The sequence below is a fragment of the Nannospalax galili genome, unplaced genomic scaffold (genome assembly GCF_000622305.1).
Source record: "Nannospalax galili isolate Female #2095 unplaced genomic scaffold, S.galili_v1.0 scaffold154, whole genome shotgun sequence".
Classification (NCBI taxonomy): Eukaryota; Metazoa; Chordata; class Mammalia; order Rodentia; family Spalacidae; genus Nannospalax; species Nannospalax galili.
Genome location: NW_008335281.1, coordinates 507,528 through 526,806, shown reverse-complemented (window position 1 = coordinate 526,806; position 19,279 = coordinate 507,528). Strand labels below are relative to the sequence as shown.

Genomic DNA, 19,279 nt, shown 5'->3' with positions numbered 1-19,279 from the left:
TTCTATGTCAGGGTTTGTCAGCATATGGAAAGACCTGGGGTTTTATTTGCTTTTGTGTTTTATTTTCCAGCCAAAGGAACGTGGTTCTACAAGGGTGCACGCCTTAAATAACGTCAACCGAGTGCTGCAGGTTTTACATCAGAACAATGTAAGCTCATAAGGTGATTTTTGTGGTTTTCTTCTGCCATGGATGTCTTACTGTGAAACAGGCTGCTCACTGTGTACATTGGTGTTAACTGATCCGTGGAAACGTTTTTATTAGGGGAAGTATTAAACTTACTCTGTGAATGAAGGAACGGTCACATATCTTTGATGCCCTCATTGATCTGCTGTGTAAATAATACTGTTTTGAGTTTTGCATTGATCCAATTCCCTAAAATGAAATTTCTGTCACTCGTTTATACTGCTGTGCAAATGTGCTATATCAAAAATCTGAAGTCATTGTCCTGACAGTTATTTTTTCCTTCTGACAGGTGGACTTGGTGAATATCGGAGGCACTGACATTGTAGATGGAAATCACAAGCTGACTTTGGGCTTACTGTGGAGCATCATTCTGCACTGGCAGGTGAGGAGATTTCTAATCTCCTTTCAATGGACCTTCAGTATGTATTGCTTCTCTATTCATTTTCTAGAGCTGCCAGATCAAAGTTCCACAAACTTCTTGGTTTGAAGAATAGGCATTTGTTACCTCACAATTCTGAAGTATACGAGTCCAAGATCAAAGTGCCAGGAAGGCTGATTCCTCCTGAGAGCTCTGGGTAGAGAATCTGTTCCTTGTCTCTCTCCTAACTTTTGCTGGTCTGCTGGCAGACTCTGGGGGATGGCACTATGTTTTTGGAATCATAGCTGCAGTATTCATGACGTTCTCCCCGAGTCTGTGTCCAGGTTTCCCTTTGTTTTTTAAGGATACCATTTCTACTGTATTTAAGACCTACCCTTATTCAGTGTGACCTCACTATAAGTAGGTATGTGTGCAATGACCCTATTTCCAAATAAGACCTCATTTTGTGAAGCTGGGGACAGGACTTCAGCTTATTTACCATAGGACCAGACAGTTCAAATTAATGTACTCTGCAGTGAAAAAGTTAGGCAACTTGCTCTAGATTTTTGGCATGGGAAAATTTCTTTTCTTATGCTTAATTTGGGAAAGTGTCATAATTTCAGACTTATGAAATGGTTGCAAGAGCAGTTTAAAGAATTTCTGGATGCCCTTCCTTCAGGTTCCCCAAATGTCGGCAGCTGCCCATGTTTCTTTTGCTCAGGCTTTCTCTTTCTGCTAATACTTTTGTATGCTTTCTCCTTTGCCAAAATACATTTCCTATATTTTTTCTGAAAACAGCATTTTTACTGGAAAGAAAGGTAGTTACAATGCCACTAATATAATAATATAAAATGTATAATTTTAATATTTGTTATATTACTATAAGCACTAAGTATCAAAACAATGCAAGGTTATTGAAGTCAGGAAAGTGATACTGAAATAATGCAGTTTTGTTATCTATAGATTTCATGGAACTTTTGTTAGCTATTCTGATAAAAGCAAAGCAAAACCAAATCAAACCAAACCAAACCAAGACTAAAACAAAACCCCATAACCAACCAAAAACCCCTCAGTGGCAGAGTGCTTGACCAGCATGCATGAGGTCCTAGATTCAATCCCTGGGAAGGGCAGGGGAGTAGGTAAGAGAGTTGGGGGTGGGGTGGGGAGGGAAACTCCAAACAACCATCTCAGCAAGATCCTGAGTTTTGTTAGTTATCTCTCCTTCATCTTCTGAAATTCGGAACAGTTTCTGAGTCTTTCTTTACATTTCAAAGTGTGGATCTTTAGAGGAGACTGGAAAATTATTTTGTACAGTGCCCTCCACGCCATTGACTCTGCTCATCAGATTAGATTCAGCTTGTTCACTTAGTAGAGATTTTGCAGATGTGGCATTGAGTTCTTCTTAGCCACCGTGTCAGAGACATGTGCTGCCCACTGCCTCTTTTTCTGGCCGTATTTACTTTGGTTAGGTGTTTGCCAGGTTTCTCGCTGTAAAGTGACTACCCTTTTTATTAACAGTGTCTTGTTGAGACATCTTGGTGATGGCATAATTATTCAGTTACTTGCCCAACTTTACTCATTAGCTTAGCAGCCATTCATAATTATTACCTGAATCATTAAGATACTTGGCAAATAGTGGGGTTTTTTTTTTTTTGGTCTTTTTGAGACAGGGTCTCACTGTAGCCCCAGCTGTTCTGGAGCTCTCTATGTAGACCAGGCTGGCCTTGAACTCACAGAGATCCGCCCGCCTCTGCCTCCCAAGTGCTGGGATTAAAGGCGTGCACCACCACGCCCGACGTGATTTCTTAATTTTATTATTCCTCTACATTTATTACTTAGATTTCTACTTATAACAAGTTTTCTTGGTCAATTGATCATCTATGTATGTATGTATGTATGTATATATGTATGTATCATCTATCTATCTATCTATCTATCTATCTATCTATCATCTATCTATCATCTATCTATCTATCATCTCTATCCATCCATCCGTCATTCTTTCTTCTCTACCATCTATCTATCTATCTATCTATCTATCTATCTATCTATCTATCTAATCTATCATCTGTGTAGTCAATCATCCATTCATCCATCCTTCTATCCACCCATCAACCATGAACTTTTATATAGGTTTATTATCTTTTACTAATGGTATTTATTCAGATGTTGCAGTTGTCTTAGGCTTGGCCACTTCTGGTCCCTTAAATTGACTTGTGGGTTCTTCTGATGTACCAGCATTGTTCTTTGAGACCTCCCTTATGTGTGTATATAATTTTGAGATAACAAGATGTTACTTCTTGAGTATAATTATTTTTGCTATCAGGAAAGTTTCCATTCTTTGGTTTTGTAGTCAGCCAAACATGTTCACGTTTTTATAGACAATAAAATGTATTTACTTTATATGAAAAAGTCCTTGTACATGAAAAGTATTAAACATCACTTTTTCATAACTATGAAAGAAATGCTCAATGTATTTAAGCATGGTGCAAGTATTTAGGACATAGGACACGACACAGTGACATGTAGAAGCCAGGTAAAATCATCTCTAAACCTTACTACTCTAAAACAACCACTGTTAAAATTTACTTCCCAGTATTTAAAGTAGAAATTTGAAATAAAATAAATGACAATGACACAATCCATAATATTTCATTGGTATAATAGTCCTTTTCTAAGGAGTTGACTGCAGTGAGTGTTTTGTTATAATCAGACACGGCTTCTCTCTCACAGGTGAAAGATGTCATGAAGGACGTCATGTCAGACCTGCAACAGACGAACAGTGAGAAGATCCTGCTGAGCTGGGTACGTCAGACCACCAGGCCCTACAGCCAAGTCAATGTCCTCAACTTCACCACCAGCTGGACTGATGGACTCGCCTTCAATGCTGTGCTCCACCGACACAAGTGAGATACTCTTTACCCCAACAAGCCTGTAGCCCCTCTGTCCTTCTTTGCATCTCTTTCCCAAAGCACCCCCCACCCCAGCTCTTGTTCTATAAAATGTTAAGGCCCACAGCATTACTGGAAAGCCACCACCCCATATTTCTTTAAGACTTCAGTGCCACAGCTCAGCATCTATGACTTCTACACATTTAGAAAGTAAAAAAACGTAAGATAATTCACATAGTTCATTCCCACTCATTTAGCCCTAGCTAGTATGTGTACAAAGACTCGTGTGTAGATTTTATTCTTAGAGCAGAAATAAAATTCTATATATTCACTGTTACTGCAGTTACAAAGAATGACATGATTTTCTCACCAAGCCTTGTAAACAAGAATCCAAATTGTATATAAAAGACCAAAGGCCCATGAATAGCCAGTCCACCCTGGAAGAAGCCTCAGGTGGAAATAACTTTCTATAACACAGCCAAAACTATAAAACTCTATGATTCAAGTATGTGATGCTGTAAAATACAGCAGGCTATTAATAGGTTGCACCATATGAAATTGTCAAAATTTGATTGTGCTCGATGTATAGGAATGATACTTTCAGGGGCTAAAGAAATGGCTCAGAGGTTAAGAGCACTGTTTACTCTTACAGAGGACCTGGGTTTGATTCCCAGCACTCACATGGCAGTTAATATGGTTCCAGGGGATCCAACATCTTCTTCTGACCTCCGTAGGCATTGCATGACATGGGTACACTTATGCACATCCAGGCAATACACTCATACACATAAAATAAAAATAATAAATAAAATAAAAAATGACACTTTCATATGGTTCATCCTTGATGAAAGCAGAGCTGAGGCCTAGCTCTGTTATACAGGCAAAAAACCAGCTCAGCCGATATTGTAGATTAGTGGGTGCAATGGGACAGTTACTAATAACGTGTGAATAAGTGCATTAGGTCCTTGCTATGCCGTGCCCCAGAATGAATTCTGCATGGATCAAGGAGTCAATGCCAGAGGCAGAAATTATGATGTTTTATTGCTATTATGAATTAGTAATTTTCTTATCTAATTTCTTGCATGTTTTTAGCTGACATATAAAAATGAAATGCCTTTCTATAATTTTCTATACTTACTCAATTCTTCTAAATTTTAATAAGTTTTTCTCTGTATACTGTGGGTTGGGGTTTCTTTGTTTCTTATTTGTTTTTGCTGATGGGGGTGTTGGGTAGTAAGATATTCTTGGCTAATATCCTTAAATTATGATATCCTCTCTCCCCTTCCCTCCTCTTTTCTCCTTTACATTTTTATTTATTTATTTATTTATTTACTTTTATTTTATATGTATGAGTATATTGCCTGCATGTCTATAAGTGCACCTGTCATGAAATACTCACAGAGGCCAGAGAGGGTGTCGGATCCTCTAAAACTGGAGTTACAGTAGGTAGTTAAATGCTATGTAACTGCTGGGAACCAAACCTGGGTCCTCTGCAAGAATAATAATTGCTCTTAACTGTTGAGCCCAAATGCTCTTAATCTCTCCAGCGCTAATTTGTTTTTATTCTTCATTGGATCTGTCTTTCATATACTATTGGTCTGAATTAGTAATAGTGCGAAGAATATTTTTTTCCTTGATAACAAAGGAAGTGCTTTTAATATTTTACCGTAAGACTGATGTTTTCTATACCTTTAAAAACTATTCTGTACTTGTTATAAGGTTGAAGAACCTTTCCTTCACAATCTCCTCCCACTCTACTTACATCAGCTTAAGGGTGCTGCCCTGTGCTTCTTGCTGCCTGAGAGATTTTGTTATGAAACTTTGTTTTAACTGATACCTGTTCCATTTATTAAGTAATTCATCCAGCATGTATATATGTAGAGTGCCTTCTTTATACTAGATCTGGAGAACAAAATAAGGAAACATTCTAGGCATGGTGACCAGTACTATTAGTCTCAGGACTTGAGGGGCAGAAGCAAGCAGATCTCAGTGAATTCAAGGCTAGCCTAGTCTACATAACCAGTTGTAGGCCAGCAAGGGCTACATAGTGAGGCTCTGTCGCAGAAAACAAACAAACAAACAAACAAACAAACAAACAAACAAACCATCCATCCTGGTTTCTTCCAACCAGAGACAGACAATAAACAAAATAAAAATGCAAACTGTAGTTGGACATGTCTGCAGTCTTGTGATCTCAGCACTTAGAAGGCATAAGGATCAGGAATCAGTGTCTATATAGCTATTTTGAGGCCAGCCTAGGTTACACAAAGAGGATTCTGCTCACAAACAAGGAAATAAAACTGTAAATTGTATATTTAAATGGTAAACTTGGTAAAGAGAAATACAATAGGCAAGAAGGAAAGAGGCAGATGGCATGTGTGAGGCCTGTGGCTACAGTGGCCTGAGTGATGGAACAGGGCTCTGGGAGCTATGGTAGAAAGTGGGGTGGGACAGGCCAATCCCAGGGTGTGTCCAAGGTACAAGAACAGAGTACAAAGAAAACCAGCAGCCTTGGGATATGTCAAGGCAGTGATAATTTCTGGCTTGGGAGACTTAAAGAAAAATAAGATATAAATGAAATACTAGGAAACTGTAACCTAGAGGATGGTTAGAGACAAACAACCCCTTTCAGTCTTTTGCTTTGGGATAAACAATGGAGAGGTTAGAGCTTAACCTTAGTCTTTGGGGTTAGAGGCATTGAGTCAGGGCCTCATTGTGCAGTCCAGGGTAGTCTGAAACTTGTTGAGTAGATGAGGCTGGCCTCCACTTTGTGATCCTCTTGCCTTGGCCTCCTGAGAACTGGGATTACAGGTATGTATCTTCGTGTCCTGCACTTTGGGCTTTTAGTTAGAGGATTCAGTCCATTAAAATTGACTGTGATAATTGATATATTTAGGTTCTTTTTTTTTTTTTTTTTTTTTGCCACTTGGCTTGAGCTTATTTCTTTACTGCTTCTGTGTCTTTTTCCTTTTCTGTCTTCTTTGTTTTGATGTTTCTTTAACCACATATTTCACTACTTGTGAAATAATATATACTCAGATCTTACCAGAATGTGTTGTCTATTATTTCTATGTTTGTTAATTACTTGTAATTTGATGTTTCTGACAAATCCTTGGGCTATAAAATTTAATTTAACAATAGTCACAATGAAAGTCTCCACATCTGAGCTGCAGTGGATGGTAGCAGTGCTTTTTTGCATGATGTTTTGCCTTTGCTGAATTTTATTTGTGTGCTGATTTCAGACCCGATCTCTTCAGCTGGGACAGAGTGGTCAGCATGTCCCCCATTGAGAGACTTGAACATGCTTTTAGCAAGGCCCAGACACATTTGGGAATTGAAAAGCTGTTAGATCCTGAAGGTAATGTTCAATATTCACTTTTGAATTTGATTTTGCTTTACAGTTTTGAACTCTTGAGAGGCACTATTGTTTTTCTTTATAGAGTCAATTCTGACAATTAGGTATTAATCATTTTGTTATATGTATGTATGTATGTTTGTATGTATGTATCTATGTATCTATGTGTGTATTTTTATATCTTGTGTAGTGTGGGTGTTGTGAATGTGTGGTATATGCATGGATATACACATATATGTATGCAACCATGTATGTGCATGTGTGCATGTGTGTGTGCTCGTATACATGTCTGCTGAGGCCAGAGAAGGACATCAGTTGTCTTCCTAAATCACTTTCTATCTTAGACAGGGTCTGTAAACCTGAAGGTTGCTGGTCTGGCTAGTCTGACTGGCCAGTGTTTTTCTCTAAGTTCAGTTTAAAAAAAAATTTGGATTTATTTTTATTATTTTATGTGTATGAGTGTTAGGCCTACATGTATGTAAGCGCACCCATGTGATGCAATGCCTGTGGAAGACAAAAGGGGGCATCAGATTCCCTGGAACTAGAGTTATGGATGGTTGTTAGTTGCCATGTAGATGCTGGGATTTGAATCCAGGTCCTCTCAAGAGTAGTCAGTGCTCATAACTGCTGAACCATCTCTCCAGCCCCAAAGTTCAGTTTTTTAAAAATATCATATCTATATATGAGTGTTTGGCCTGCCCAGTATCCACCTGTTTCTGTCTTCCATAAGCCATTTTACTGTAGGTAAATTATTATTGATTTGTACTTAACAGTGTGCACGATCTTTTAGGCAGAAAGTAAATTATTTCATTAGATAATATTTAATTTGTATCAAGTAAGATTTAAAAATTTTATGAAAATATATTTATTAGATGAAGAATTTAATATTGGGTTTAGTTATTAAATTGCATTTATGTGGACTGTGAAGATGGTTCAATTGTTGAGAGCACTGACTGCTCTTGCAGAGGACCTGGGTTTGGTTTTCAGCACCCACATGGGGGCTAACAACCATCTAACTCCAGTTCCAGGGGATTTGATGTCCTCTTTGGGCTCCATGGGAATTGTATGACACAGGTGCTTTTACATATATGCAGGCAAAGTACTCATGCACATAAAATAAATAAAAATAAATTGCACTTATGTGTGAGCCTCTGCATATGGCATGACGACTTTAGTTACAAATACAGTGTTGTAATTAACTTATTTCTGTAGTACAAATGAAGTCTGTGTTATTATTGTATATGGTAAAATTGGTAGCCTGTCTTTGAGGATTTTGGGCATTTTAAAATTTTCTTCCAGAAGGAAAAGTCTTGCTGTGTAGCCCAGGCAGGTCTCAAACTAGATCCTCCTGCTTCAGCCTCTTGCTGGCATGGCAGGTTTGTGCCACCATGCCTGGCTCATGGACTTGCTAAGAGATGGCTGCTGAATAGGAAAAGTAATCTTTCTTGGTTTTTGTCTCATATTTTATGATTTGAATTAGCAATTACTGAGACACAATTCCACAAAGAGAATAAATGAGGTATTGTCTCTGCATACTAAGCAGAGCTCCCTTATAATACCCAATACTAAGCAATACACATAGTTTGGACACCTAATTTAAGCTGGTTCTTTCTTTCTTCCACTTTCAGATGTGGCTGTGCAGCTCCCTGACAAGAAATCCATAATTATGTATTTAACATCTTTGTTTGAGGTGCTTCCTCAACAAGTCACCATAGATGCCATCCGAGAGGTAGAGACGCTCCCAAGGAAATACAAGAAAGAGTGTGAGGAGGATGCCCTTAACATACAGGTACCAGTACATTTTCCTTGCAGTGTTTGACTTGCCCCATTTGTTTAGTCATAGATACCAGATAATACTTGCACAGGGTTTGTTTCTTTCCCAGAGAAACATCTTGTTTTTTTCTAAGTTCAGTTTATTTATTTATTTTTATTTATATATTTGAGTGTTTTGCCTGCATGTATATAATTACATCAGTGTGTGCAATGCCTATGGAGGCCAGAAGAGGGCAACAAATTCCCTGGAACTGGAGTTATGAACTATTGTTAGCTACCATGTGGATGCTGGGAACTGAACCCAGGTCCTCTGAAAGAGCAATCAATGCTTTTACCTGCTGAGTCATCTCCCCAGCCTCTATCTATCTATCTATCTATCTATCTATCTATCTATCTATCTATCTATCTGTCTGTCTGTCTGTCTGTCTGTCTGTCTGTCTGTCTGTCTATCTATCTATCTTCTATCTATCTATCTACCTATCTATCATCTATCATCTATCTATCTATCGTCTGTCTGCATACTTTTTTTTTTTTTAAAGACAGGTTCTTTCCTGTAGCCCCCAACTGGTCTTCAGCTCACTATGTAGACCAGACTAGCATTGATCTCATAGAGATCCATCTGCCTCTGCCTCCATAGTGCTGGGATTAATGGTGTGTGCCACTATACTGGGCCAAGCATGGCTTTTACGTGGGTTCTGGGATCCAAACTCTGTTCCTCATTCTTGCACACCAAGTAGTTTACTGACTGAGCCATCTTCCAGCTCCTTTGTGTGCCTCTGAGCTTAATTGCTGAAATGTTAGACCATGTGACTTATAAGATATGATCCAAGAGTCTTCATTTTATGAATTAAGATTAGACAAAAACATAGAGATAAAATGTGGATCAAATCAAGGCAGGATAATGGAGGAAGAAAAAACATCCATTATTCATGTCTTTTTTTTTTTTTTTTTAAATAAAAAGCTCATTAATACTATAATAAAAAAAAACATGTGTAAGCCCATTCTTGAAAAATCTGACGAGCAGCTCAGGGTATATTCTTTCTCTTAAAGGAATGGGAAAGTAAGCCCTATATTTTGAGAGCCCACATAAGAATAAAATGAGAAAATTTCTTTATTGGTGGCCCCAAAGAGAAAGAAACTCTTAGTAAAGGGAAACTAGGATGACTTGAGGAAAAGAATTTCCCACCCGTGATAACAGTGACACAGCCACCTGACAGGAAAGCACAGCTTCTAAGTATGGCACATGGCACCATGACCAATAGCCTTAGACCCCAACTTCAGCTCCCAGTGTGAAACAATGTGCTTTCCTTCCCTAATAAATTTGGGTGAGTTATGGTTTCCTATTGCATGCCTGTAACAGCATGCTAACTAAAAAAACTGAACTTGGGCTGGTCCATAGCTCCAGTTCCAGGGGATCTGATGCCCCCTTCTGGCCTCCATGGGCATTGCACACAAGGGTACACTTAAATACCTGCAGGTAAATTACTCATATTCATTAAAAAAAGAAGAAAAAAAGCTAGGCTTAGCAGTGTCCCTGCAATCCAGTTGCTGTAAAGCAGGCAGATTACTGGAGCTCCTTGGCTAGCTAGCATAGCCAAATCAGTGAGCCCTGGGTTCAGTGGGAGACCCTGTTTCCACTAGATAAGGTGGAGACCAATTGAGCAAAACACCTGATATCAAGCCTTCATATGCATACTTATGTTCGAGACAGAGATTCATTTGTATTGAAAAATTTTAAGAAGTGCATTTTGGAGGGGCAGAATGCATGTGTCCATGAGCTTGAAGTTCATCCTGTTGTTACTTATCTGGGGTCATGACTTTGCTTCTCTCCCTGAGGTGGATATATCCACTCCCTTGATAAAGATAACACATTGAGTGGTTCCAAAACGATATTAACAAGCACTCAGCAGGTACCAGCTATATTATTATAATTTCCCTCTCAATTTGTTTTGACACTCTCATTTAGCAAGTTCCTTTAAAAAAAAGTTACTTAATTTTCAAATTATGATAATAATCTTGAATTGAACATAGTATCCTCCTCCACCCTGAAATTTAGAGAATTTACTTATCATTTTAGATTTTGGATGGCATGTACCAATCATTTTATTTTTATCGATTTCAAAGGTAGAATGATTTTTAGAAGAAGAAAAATAACTTACTGAGGAGAAAAAAGTGAGAGATGGGGCTTGGTTGTGGACCCAGGGTTCTTTTTACTTTTTAACATCAAATGATATTGTGGAAAGCCCTTGCCTTCTCCGTATTGGGTGCCTTTGCCTTTGATAGTGTGGACATTGTTGGGCATTAATGATACACCTTATTGTTTGGCTTAGATAATGTTCTGGCCTCATCTCTTGGTTTTAGAGTCATTTCTTCATTGGACTGATTTCTTTTGGTTAGATAGAGTATTTCAATTCCTAGTATTAAGGCCATTCTCTCATAAAAATACAGGGTTGGCATGATGACTCAGCAGTCACAAGTGCTTGTGAAGCCTGTCAACCTGGGTTTGATCCCTGTAACCCATGTAAAGGAAGAAGGAAAGAACCAACTCCTCAGTTATCCACTGACCTCCACTCATGTGCCTGTCCCTGGCATAATAATAAATCAAAAAACAATTTAAAAAGGAAGAGGACGTTGTTGGCTATTATGGTATTTAGATGAAATAATCATTTCTGTTAGGGTTCACAGTGGCATAATAAAAGTCGCCAAAACCATTTTCCATTAAACCTCTTCATATGCTTGCTTTTATGGGTAACTTAGAGGTTGAATTACATTGAGGATATAAAATGTGACCAAGTTTTAATCATCCTCCCTTGGACTATTTTTCCGTCTGTTTCTCTCTAACGAATGCTTATAGCTAGCTTCCTTTCCTGTCTACAACATGCTGAATAATGTTGATTAGCGGGTAGTTCCTACATTTCTCTTTAGACACATGCCAGTTGGAAGTCTCCTCACATTTTTAAATTAGTGCTTACTGAACATTTGCATGTGGATCCTGCCTTCCATCTTTCCATCATGGAAGCTGGTGGCTGTCCAGGTAACCTTTGGCTGATTACTAACATTCCTAGTGTTCTAGTTAATTTTTGTTGCTGTGATAAAACACTGACCAAAAACAACTTGGTGAGGAAAGGACTTATTTCATCTTACACTTTCAAGGTACAGTCCATCTTTAGGGAAATCAGGCAGGAACTCAAGGCAGGAACTTGGAGGCAGGAACTAAAGCAGGGACAATGGAGGAACACTGCTTACTGGCTTGCTTCCTCTGGCTTGCTAAACTACTTTTCTTATATAGGCCAGACCCACCTGCCCAGAGATGACACCATCCACAGTGCTCTGGGCCCTCCTATATCAGTTAACAGGAAAATGCCTCATAGACATGCTCACGGGCAGTCTGATGGAGGAAGTTTCTCAGTTGAGGTTCCTCTTCCCAGGTATCTCCAGTTTGTTCCAAGTTGAGAAAAACTAACTGGCACATCTAGTTTTTAGATATTCTTATAATTCTTTAGAAGTTTGGTCCTAAATCATCTTCAAAGTTGTCTTAGGTATACACTTAGGATTTTGGGTTGAGAACTTAGCACATTTTCGTCTCTGTCTTGGCACATCTGCCTGTTAACTATCCAGAATTTTGGCTTTGTGCTGACTGGTTCATTTAACTTCTGTAATTCAGTTTAGCAGATTCATTTGAGTCCTCCTCCAAATCATCTTTTGTGGGCTCCCTACCCCAAGGTTTTATGTTAGTTTAATACTTATGTTATAGGTTGTAAGACTCAAATGTTCATACTGTAATTACAGTGGGCTTTCTCTTCTTCCCTGATTCTTACATATGTTGACTTCCTCTGCCCAGTTTTCCTCCATTTACCTCTTAAGAGAAGTGCTCTTTCATTAACCTATTAAAACCCAACCCCATACCCTCACACTGTCTTTCTCTGGTTCTTACAAGCACAGTATTTCTGTGAACTGTGTTAAGAATTTTAAATTGTGACTTAAGAGCATTGAGAAAGCAGTGGATGATTTCAGGCAGGGAATCCTGATGGTATGGGCACATGTAGGTCATTCTTGTTGGGGTCTGAAAAATGGATTGGGAGTTAGGACTGCAGGGACAAACATTAGCAAGCCCTTATAGTCCAGAGGAGAGACATAGTTGATTATAGAGATGGAAAGGTATGGATGGATTTGAGTTAAAATTTCAACATAGGACAAACTTGTAGGTTAAATATGGGGAATGAAACAAAGAAAGAAAGAAATAGAAGAAACCAAGTTTGTCACCCATGTTTCTAGCTGGAGTACTTAAGTAGGTAGAATCTGAGGGAGAGCAATTTTGGGGTAAAACAATAGAGTGTTTAAATGTGGACATGGTTTGATATGTGTATGAGATATGGGAGATGTTAGAGCTGTTAGATACAGAACTTTGGAGTTCAGAGGAGAGTTTTAGAGCAGAGATAGAAAAGATGAGATGTCAACAGGAGATAGATGATTCTTTAAGTCCAATGGAAATAGATATTACTCAGTCAAAATATATAAAGAAAGGAGAAGAGAAAAAAAATGAAAAAGAAACCTGGTGACCTAATTTTGAGAAGATTCATTACTTGGAGATTGGTGGCCATTGAAGTTGGAGGATACCAATGTGGTGTTATGATGCAGGGAAGGAGAGCTTGTAGAAGGCTGAGTGGTTAGCTTCATGGAAAGCCACTGGTAGTTTAAGGAAGCACCGTGTGATGGCTGGGTCTTCTTGCTGCTAGTTTATGTGTATTCTTGCATAGTTATGACAAGCATTCTAGTGGATTGGGTAACTAGGTGAGTCTGGAAGAATGGATTTTTCACCTTTTCACTTGAGTTATGAAACTCTAGCTGTTACATATGTGAGGATAGAATGTTCCTTTTCATTTATGAAACTGAGGAATAATTGTTTTTATTTTATGTACATGAGTGTTCTGCCTGTATGTATGTAAGTACACCAAATGGGTACAGTGCTGGTGGAGGCTTGAAGAAGGCTTAAGAGGCCCTGGAATGGGAGTTACCGATGGTTATTATCTACCATGTGGGTCCTGGGAATTGAACCTGGGTCCTCTGCAAGAATTCCAAGTGCTCTTAACCACTGAGCCATCTCTCCAGCCCCACTTGTGAAATAGTCTATTTAAAAATGGTGGATGAGGGGCTGAGGACATGGCTCAGCTGTTAAGAACATTGATTGCTCTTGCCGAGGACCCTGGTTTAATTCCCTGGACCCACACAGCAGCTAACAACCGTTGATAACTCTATTTCTAAGGTATCCAACACCCTCTTCTGACTTCCTTGGGCATTGCATGACATGGGTACATTTACATATGCAGACAGTACACTCATACACATAAAATAAAAATAATAAAATAAAATATTTTAAATTGCAAAAACTGTGGATGAGCCTTCAAAGTGGAAGTAGTCTGTATACAAGTTTTAAAGAAGTTCTGTTGTGCTCTTGTTTCCTGTGCCTGCTGGAAGATGTAGCGCTTAGCTTCCACTGCTCCTCTTCCAGCCACCTCTGCCACCATGCCTCCCTGCCAAGATGGACTCTAATTCTCCTGGGACCCCTGGAAATTACTCTTTTCTCTGAAAAGCGTGGGCAACAGGCCAGCGGGGAGTGCTCTGGGAAGAGCGGTGGAGCCCAGCCAGTGAGAGATGGAGAGTTAGCATGTCGATGAGATAGGAAGAGAAAAGGAAGTGTGTGGCCCTGGGGGCAAATGGCAGAGGTGTCCTGTAGGGAGTGGAAGTGAGATGGGGCACTCACAGACCATGGGTGTGAAACCCATTTGAAAGATACCTGAAGAAATAAAGGCCAGCTATAGCTCAGGGGAAACACTGCTGGGATAGATCAGTGGCCACGTTTTGAAGACAAATGATGGGAAGGCCCAAGAGATCACTATCTTGCCATGATACAAGAGAGATCGCCCTGCATCTTCATCCCCTCCAAGGCTCAGGGAAATTTGTGGAACAAATGGCGGAAAGTTTGTAAGAGCTGGAGGAAAAGGGTGGAGTGTAGCCTGGAAATTACTCATTCCTCTGAAAAGTGTGGGTGGTGGGTGAGTGCGGGCACCCTGGGAAGAGGGGTGGAGCCCAGCCACAGAGAGATGGAGAGTTAGCATGGCCTTGAGATTGGCAGGGAAAAGGAAGTTTGTGGCCCAGGGGTGAGCGGTGGCAGAGGCATCCTGAGGGGCATGGAAGCCAGATGGGGCACTCACAGACTGTGGGTGGGGCTTGAATGAGGGTGTGAGTTATGAATAAAACCATCTTTTTGTAAGTTGCTCCCTCCCTGTCATATAAACCATGTGAGCCCCCCCCCCCAAAAAAAAAGAAGTTCTGCTGTGAATGGGCACGGAAGAACAAATGAGGCAGTACGTTTGATTATAAGATCATAAAATATGTAAAGAGAAACTCCATTACTTAGAACTTGAGAGAAATTTATTCTATGAGTCTTCAAATAAAAAGACTAGCATATAAGCCAGAAAGCTGTTGCCTTAAGAAATGAAACACAAACCCCAGTCAGTACCATGGCTTGTCACATGTGGCTGTTATTCAGCCTTTATAATACAGTACTAAAATGCTGAGTAGCACAAGTATTTGAATCAAGGGTCAAAGCAGAGATTCAGCCTCTCTCTGTAAATTGCAGCCATTGTTCAAGGCCCAACATGTTTTCTTCCCTCCATGAAGCTTCCCTATTTCCACCCATGGTGAACTCAAATAGCAAGCCTCCGTGAGACTGGCATTTAGAATGTTGCAGAGAGCCATTTATTTTTGTTCAGCAATGATTCATGTGGGATATTTTTCACTCCCCAACTGTATTAGAATCTTCATGAATGCAGAACTCGTGCATGAACTCTGCTTTTGTATTTCTTGTTGTCCTAGTGCACAAAATAAGTGCTTTCTGACCAACTTGCAGTGCTTCTTGCTCAACTCCTGAGAACTGGATTGATTCCTGACACACAGCAGTACCTGCCTTCGTGTCTCCATACAGTGTGGCCTTGTTGAGCACCTGTGTCTTCATGACCATTGTGGGTTTTTCTTGGTTTTGTTTCCATAGAGTGCTGAGTTAGTAGAAGAGCATCGCAGTCCCCGAGCTGAGACCCCCAGTACCATCACTGATGGCAACACGGATCTGGACAGCTACCAGGTAGCATTGGAAGAAGTGCTCACCTGGCTGTTGTCTGCTGAGGACACCTTCCAGGAGCAAGATGACATTTCTGATGACGTTGAAGAAGTCAAAGACCAGTTTGCCACCCATGAAGTAAGTGTCTATAATTGATGAACCAGATCTGTTTGGGGCCTGTGCCTTATTTTAGGAGAGGAGAGGACTTAATGTGATGCTTGTTGTTTACTGAATTCTGCTCTATGAAAAGGTCATGGTATATTTTAGGCCTGGTACTATTTAAATAGATCTTTGTTAGAAAGCTGGAGTGGGTGATCAACTGTGCACCAGAATCAGATTCCAGACTTTAATCTTGGAGTAACTTGTATGTTTTATAGGGCTGTTGATAGAAATCAGTGTGTAAAAATGTTCCTTTTGAACTGTATAGTTGTAGTTAAAATGAAAATGAATAGGGCTGCAGCGACGGTTCAATGGTTAAGAGCAAGCTCTTGCAGAGGTCTGGGGTTCAGTTCTCACTCCCCATGTGGCAGCTAACAACTGTCCATAACCACCTATAACTCCAGTTCCAGGTGAGCTGATGCCTCCCCTGGCCTCCAGGGTTATTGCATGACACGGGTACACTTACATACATGCAGGCAAAACACTCATACACATAAAATAAATATAAATAAATTAATTTAAAAAATTAAAAACATAAAAATGACCAATCAACACCCTGAATCCTTAGGTTCCCAGTGCTCCCCTAAAAGTGGTTATTGTTATTTGTAGTATGATTAAGCCCAGGTCATACCAGCTTCGCTGCACAATTTCATACAAGGAGACTGTCTTACTATTCAGAAATGTCTGTCAGTGTTGTGATTTTGACTATGTGGAAATTTTGTCTTGGTTGAGCAGTTTCCTTAGATGTGTAGATATGATCTTCCTTGGCAGTTTGGATTGAAAGGAATAGAACTGTAATAATCCATAGCAGTTCTTCTGGCATGAATGCTGCATTATTATTTTTATTATATTTACTCATAATTCTTCTTTCATGATACACTAGCCGCATAGTTTGGCATTTACTTTAAAATCAAGCATTGGGTCAGTGAAATAGCTCAGAGGGTAAAGGTGCTTGCTGGGGATCCACGTGGTGGAAGGAGAGAACCAACTCTCACAAGTTGTCCTCCAACCTGTACATGTTTGTCTTGGCATGAGTGTATGCATATGCATGTATGCATGAACATACACAAATAAATAAAATGTAATACATTTTTTAAAAAAACAAGCATTATCAACTATAACATTAATCTCTATTTCTTTTTTGAGTTACACTAGGCATTCCCCATTTTCAGAGTTTAAAACATCACATCACATTCTACCTTATCCATACTCTTTGCTAGGCTTCTTTTTCTGTGACATTGATATGGAAGTTATGCACTAGCAATTTACTAAGATTTTTTTTTTTTGCAACGAGAGACTCACAAGTCACCACCATGTCCCTTGCTAGACTTTCATGATGGAGCTGACGGCACATCAGAGCAGTGTGGGGAACGTCCTGCAGGCCGGCAACCAGCTGATGACACAGGGCACTCTGTCTGATGAGGAGGAGTTTGAGATTCAGGAACAGATGACACTGCTCAATGCGAGGTGGGAGGCACTCAGAGTAGAGAGCATGGAGAGGCAATCTCGGTGAGTGCAACCCAAGAAACAAGGCCTTTACTCCACACACCACATGGCACAGAACACGTCTTTGGGTCTGTGAACAAGATCAGTATAGAATGAGCCTTGTGATATTCTGACTCTTTTCTGTGGGACATGTTGCTAGAATTTCTCAAGAGTTATGTTAGTCAAGACAAACTGCTCAAGTTGGAATATGGATGCTGGTGAGACGGGAAAAGACATTCTACGTGGATGGATTCCTAGTTTCATTTTTGCTTCTGTGATAAAATTCCCTGATGAGAAAACAACTTAGGGGAGAAAATAAATAAATGCATGCTTAGGACTCAGTTAATGCTCTCTACTCTTATACAGTCCCTAGCCCAACATTATGGAATACTGCTTTCCACTTTCAGGCTGGGACTTTTCATATCAGTTAAGGCAATCAAGACAATCCCCGACAGACATGCCCACAAACCAACGTGATCTAGACAGTCTCATTGTTAAGTTGATAATTCAAACTAACCATCACATATGGTTATCTATTTGCAGTGCTATGAAAATTAGTAACAAGATGAAAAGAGGATAGTGTGACCTAGATGTCCCATTCAGTGCTCCCTAATATTTTTAAAGCAACATTATCCCACAGTCCATTTCATTTCACATTGTATTCTATATACTATTGCCATTTCCACCAATCTCAGAAGCAGGACTTCCTGAGTAAAGAAGCCGTGATCTGGTTTGAAAACAGAGAGCTGCTGTTTGCATTCTTCAGCTGCATTTAGAATAGAATAAAAAGATTTCCCCTTTGCTCCTATACCTAACTTGAATGGTTAGGTTAGCAAGGGTGTGCTCCCTCACTCCTTCTCTGGTGCTTGGAGTGGATACTTGTGCAAGGGAGCTCCTGATGGGAACGATGCTCTATCCCCCCTGCCAGGCTGCACGATGTGCTGATGGAACTGCAGAAGCAGCAGCTGCAGCAGCTCTCAGGTTGGCTAACCCTCACGGAGGAACGCATTCAGAAGATGGAAACCTGCCCACTGGGTGAAGACCTGCCAGCCCTGCAGAAGCTGCTCGAAGAACATAAAGTAAATTTGCCCCTCGTTTCTTTTCTCCCTCATCAAGTGTGAAGGTAGTACTAGGCCTTCTTGGGGGCTGATGGCTTCTGTCAGTGTGGAGCTGGGACATGTCTTCATGTTGTCTTTTTTTTGGCAGCGTGTAGGGTGGAGTTTGGGGGAAGGTGACGTTTTTGAGCCGAGGATGAAATGAACAGCCATACACAAGCCTGTATGGCTTTCTTATGAAAGCGCGTGGCTGAGGTGCTAGGGATGGCTCAGCAGTTAAGAGCAGCCGGGTTCCATTCCCATCATCCTCATCGTGCCTCACAACCATCTGTAACTCCAGTTCTAGGGAAGCTGATGTGTTTTTCTGACTTCCATGGCACCAGGCATGCATGTGATGTGCACACATACACAAAGGCAAGCACATACATACAGGAAAAATAAATAATTCTAAAAAGAAAAGAAGTGCATAGATTTTGTAAAATTTGAGAATGCTTTTTAAAAAAAATTATTATTTTTATTTTGCGTGTATGCATGTATTGCCTGCATGTAGGTAAGTGCACCTGTGTCGTGCATTGCCCGTGGAGGTCAGAAGAGGTTGTCAGATCCCTTGGGACTGGAGTTTATGGACAGTTGTTAGCTGCTATGTGGGTGCTGGGATTCAAACTTGGGTCTTCTGCAAGAATGACCAGCATTCTTAACCGCTGAGCAATCTCTCCAGCCCCAGAGAAGGCGTTTTTAAGACCCATAAGAACATAAGAACTGCAGTGTGTGGGCACTCATGCACAGAGTGGAAAAGGCAGTCCAGAGACATAGCTATACCTAGTTCCATTAGGAAAACTTGCCTGGTCTCAGAAAGGCATCAGGCACTGGGTTGAGGAGCCAGAATATGGACAATTTAACTT

The 19,279-nt window shown here is 40.1% G+C and overlaps 1 protein-coding gene across 1 annotated transcript in view; it reads left to right on the top strand.

The window, feature by feature from the left end:
- The window catches only part of Utrn (utrophin), a gene marked incomplete in the record, with an annotated part of 557,450 nt that overhangs the window by 129,146 nt on the left and 409,025 nt on the right, over window positions 1-19,279 (top strand). The window contains 8 exon segments of the mRNA XM_029561956.1: window positions 71-148; window positions 474-566; window positions 3,276-3,448; window positions 6,676-6,791; window positions 8,417-8,577; window positions 15,613-15,816; window positions 17,165-17,346; window positions 18,251-18,401. Coding sequence (XP_029417816.1) covers window positions 71-148; window positions 474-566; window positions 3,276-3,448; window positions 6,676-6,791; window positions 8,417-8,577; window positions 15,613-15,816; window positions 17,165-17,346; window positions 18,251-18,401 — 1,158 coding nt within the window.